This window comes from Crocuta crocuta, unplaced genomic scaffold, assembly GCF_008692635.1.
Source record: "Crocuta crocuta isolate KB4526 unplaced genomic scaffold, BGI_CrCroc_1.0 scaffold61, whole genome shotgun sequence".
NCBI classification, from domain to species: Eukaryota; Metazoa; Chordata; class Mammalia; order Carnivora; family Hyaenidae; genus Crocuta; species Crocuta crocuta.
In genome coordinates this window covers 10,610,506-10,613,845 of record NW_027528369.1, presented here as the reverse complement: position 1 = coordinate 10,613,845, position 3,340 = coordinate 10,610,506, and the positions used below count along the sequence as shown (strand labels likewise).

Sequence of the window (3,340 nt, the reverse complement as noted above, 5' to 3'; positions counted from 1 at the left end):
GGTCCTCACCGCAGTGCCGCCCTGGGCCCAGCTGGCCATGCAGTTCATCAGCCAGTATAGCCCCGAGGACATCGTCACGGCGCAGATCGAGGGCAGCTCCGGGGCGCTGTGGCGCATCAGCCCTCCCAGCCGGGCGCAGATGAAGCGGGAGCTGTACAACGGCACGGCTGCCATCACCCTGCGCTTCACCTGGAACTTCCAGAGGTGCGGGCCGGGCTNGGGGAGACCCGGGGGCCGGGGTCAGGCCTGACTCCCCGGCCTTCTCCCTGCAGGGTCATCCCCAACCTCTTCCCCAAGTACATCCGTGCCCCCAATGGGCCTGAAGCGAACCCCGTGAAGCAGCTGCAGCCCAGTGAGTGTGTGTGAGCGTGGAGGGGTGGCCGCGCCCTGGGGGAGGGTGGGGGCCCTGACTGGCACCGGCTCTGCCCCAGACGAAGAGGCCGACTACCTTGGCGTGCGCGTCCAGCTGCGGAGGGAGCGCGTGGGCTCGGGGGCCGCCGGCTTCCTCGAGTGGTGGGTCATAGAGCTGCAGGACTGCCAAGCCCAGTGCAACCTGCTGCCCATGGTCATCTTCAGCGACAAGGTCAGCCCGCCCAGCCTCGGCTTCCTGGCCGGCTACGGGTGAGTGCGCTGGGCGCCGGGGGCGGGTGGCCGCGGCAGCGTCCTAGGCACTCACCCATGCACCCCTGCCGGCAGGGTCATGGGGCTCTACGTGTCCATCGTGCTGGTCATCGGCAAGTTCGTGCGCGGCTTCTTCAGTGAGATCTCCCACTCCATCATGTTCGAGGAGCTGCCGTGCGTGGACCGCATCCTCAAGCTCTGCCAGGACATCTTCCTGGTGCGGGAGACGCGGGAGCTGGAGCTCGAGGAGGAGCTGTACGCCAAGCTCATCTTCCTGTACCGTTCGCCCGAGACCATGATCAAGTGGACCCGCGAGAAGGAGTAGGCGCCGCCCGGCAGGCCGCCGCGCCCCGATGCTGCTGCCGGAAGGAAGGAAGCTGGGGCCCCTGCCCCGCCCGGCGCAGGCCCGCTGCCCGTTTCTTCGACCCCGAACGCCCCGCGCGGCCGGCCTTCCCTTCCCCACCAGTACTGTAGGGTTTTCTAATTAAAAGTATTTTTATTTATACGACTCCATGCCCCCGGCCCATCCGCGCCGTTCTGCTCCGGGCGGCCCCGGGCTCAGCTCTCAGCGGCGTGCGCCTCCTCCTCGCTGCCCTCCACCAGGCACTTCGGGATGTCCTGCGAGGCCCTGGGGGAAGCCGCACACTGGGAACCTGCACCAGGCCCAGAAGGACGCCCCCCAACCCCGGGGCACCCCCAACTGTGCGCCCAGACGGTACCTTCGGCTGCGGAACTGGGCCTCGGCCAAGATGTAAGGTGGCAGGGGCTCCAAGGAGGGCTGCGACAGAGAACCGCCGGGGGTGAGAGGCCGCAAGGCGCAGAGCCCGGGGGTAGGCCTCCCCCGTCCCCACCCGAGGACGGGAACCACTCACCACATCCTTCATGTTCACACGGCAGCCGTAGCACAGCTGCTCCATGACCCAGGCTCGGGAGTCCTCCCTGCGGGAGCAGAGCTGCGCCTGACCACCTCGCTTGGGCCCTGGGGGTACCACACCCGCCCGGACAGCTGTGTGGGGCGGGCCTTACCTCCTGCCGGGCCCAGCCCCCTGGCAGCAGACCTGGGCACTGCCCACCTCTGTGGGTGTCCCAGCCTCAGCCCCAGGGGTGGGGGGATGCGTCTGGGAGAAATCCGAGGTCTGAGCCCCAAAAGCCGTGGCACTATCTGTAGGCAGAGACAAGCTGAGGATCCTCTGGGCGCTGGACCCCAGCTCTTGCTTGCCGGCACCCCACCCCCTCCACACAGACCGGAAGCGTCGACATCCAGCGTGCACAGACAGAGCAGGCAGCGGGGGCCGGCGGCACAGCCGTCGCGGGGGGCCTTCACCAGCTTCTCACTTGTCCTGAGGGCGTGGGAGACAGAGCACAAGGCGCCGTCAGGCTGGGGCTTCACTCCCACCCGTACCCCGGCATGGGCATTCGTGCACATGTACACACACACACACCTGTACACGGTGCTGACCGTAGACGGGAACTGCGCCTGCAGCCGCAGCAGGAAGCTCTCCATCAGCCGGTGGATGCTGGCCTTCTCAGGGGCCTGGGGACGGGCAGATGGAGGGCTGCGAGAGTAGCACCCCAGGCCTGGCCAAGGGGCCACAGCTTCACACCGTCAGCCCCTACGAGCGCCATGTCGCGGCGGGAATGAGCCAGAGCACCCACTTCCCACGTGCCCCGGTTGCTAAACGCCGTGGCTCTTACAAATTCTGTGACCAGAGTTCTCTGGCATGATTCACCCTGCCCCTCCTCCACTACCTGGGAGCCCTTCCTAGAGACATGGGCACCCGGACACTGGCTACGCGCCTGCCAACCCCCTCTTCCTTGAGGACAGCAGCCACCTCTGCACGGCGGGAAAATGCCCCACGTCTGCTCCCAGGACTGGGCACGCCGTTGACACCGAGGTCAGAGAGCTGGTGTGGACACAGCTCAGGCCACCGAGGCTATGCCAGCAGCCTCTGACCCCATGCCGGGGGTGGGGGGGCGGGTGGTGCCTGCCCAGGTCCCGCAGCTCACCTTGGTGTCGATGGCTGGGGTGAAGACAGAGGGAACGGCAAACAGGCGGTTGTAGAAAGCGACCTCCTTCAACGTGTGGTCGCGCATGGGCCGCACCACCACGACGTCCCCGTGCCGCTCATCCGAGAAGCCCTGCGTGGGGAGAGGGGCACGTTCTTCACCACCCCCAGCAGACGGGCTCACGGTCCTCCTTCCCTGCTCCACAAGGGAGACCCTGGGCCGACTCACGACACCACAGCCAGCAGGGTCCCTTAAAGGCCTGCACCCATGTACCGTGTCCCAGGCGAGAAAAGCCCCTCTCCCCAGGGCCAGGCTGGTCATGAGCTTGATGGCCAAGCGGGTACAGCTGTCTCCAGTCATCACCTTGGAGTAGCCATGGGTCCGGGCCACATGCAGGATCAGGTGGGTCCTGGAGAGCACAGGGTCTCAGGGTCCAGGTGAAGCAGGGCCAAGACCCTGGTGGGGGGCGGGGGGCTCACCGCAGGGTGTGCAGAAGCTCCTCTTTGGCCGTCAACGTCTTCACGGAGCCAAACAGCCGGGACAGAGCCTCAGTCTGGGCAGCTGGCGGCGGCGGCCCCGCTGGGCCCTGGGGGCAGGGCTGGCTCTGCCGCTCCTCCCCCTGCGCTGGGCCAGGGCTGCCCCCAGCCCTCTCAGTCCCCAGCGTGTGCTGCTGCTGGAGGAAACTATCCACAGCCGCCTTGTAGGTCCCCGC

At 67.3% G+C, this 3,340-nt stretch overlaps 2 protein-coding genes across 2 annotated transcripts in view; one reads left to right on the top strand and one right to left on the bottom strand.

Annotated features, from left to right (window-relative positions):
- Nucleotides 1-1,129, top strand: part of PIEZO1 (piezo type mechanosensitive ion channel component 1 (Er blood group)) — a 27,430-nt gene extending 26,301 nt beyond the window's left edge. The window contains 4 exon segments of the mRNA XM_077754189.1: nucleotides 32-203; nucleotides 206-352; nucleotides 432-621; nucleotides 697-1,129. Coding sequence (XP_077610315.1) covers nucleotides 32-203; nucleotides 206-352; nucleotides 432-621; nucleotides 697-946 — 759 coding nt within the window. The 3' untranslated portion in view covers nucleotides 947-1,129.
- CTU2 (cytosolic thiouridylase subunit 2) overlaps nucleotides 1,098-3,340 on the bottom strand; it is a 7,077-nt gene continuing 4,834 nt past the window's right edge. Inside the window, exons 7-15 of the mRNA XM_077754116.1 lie at nucleotides 3,108-3,340; nucleotides 2,902-3,037; nucleotides 2,629-2,760; nucleotides 2,064-2,155; nucleotides 1,867-1,961; nucleotides 1,648-1,783; nucleotides 1,494-1,560; nucleotides 1,341-1,399; nucleotides 1,098-1,249 (exon numbers count right to left, since the gene is read on the bottom strand). The exon at nucleotides 3,108-3,340 is cut by the window's right edge and continues 57 nt beyond it. Coding sequence (XP_077610242.1) covers nucleotides 1,180-1,249; nucleotides 1,341-1,399; nucleotides 1,494-1,560; nucleotides 1,648-1,783; nucleotides 1,867-1,961; nucleotides 2,064-2,155; nucleotides 2,629-2,760; nucleotides 2,902-3,037; nucleotides 3,108-3,340 — 1,020 coding nt within the window. The 3' untranslated portion in view covers nucleotides 1,098-1,179. The remainder of the gene's footprint in view (nucleotides 1,250-1,340; nucleotides 1,400-1,493; nucleotides 1,561-1,647; nucleotides 1,784-1,866; nucleotides 1,962-2,063; nucleotides 2,156-2,628; nucleotides 2,761-2,901; nucleotides 3,038-3,107) is intronic.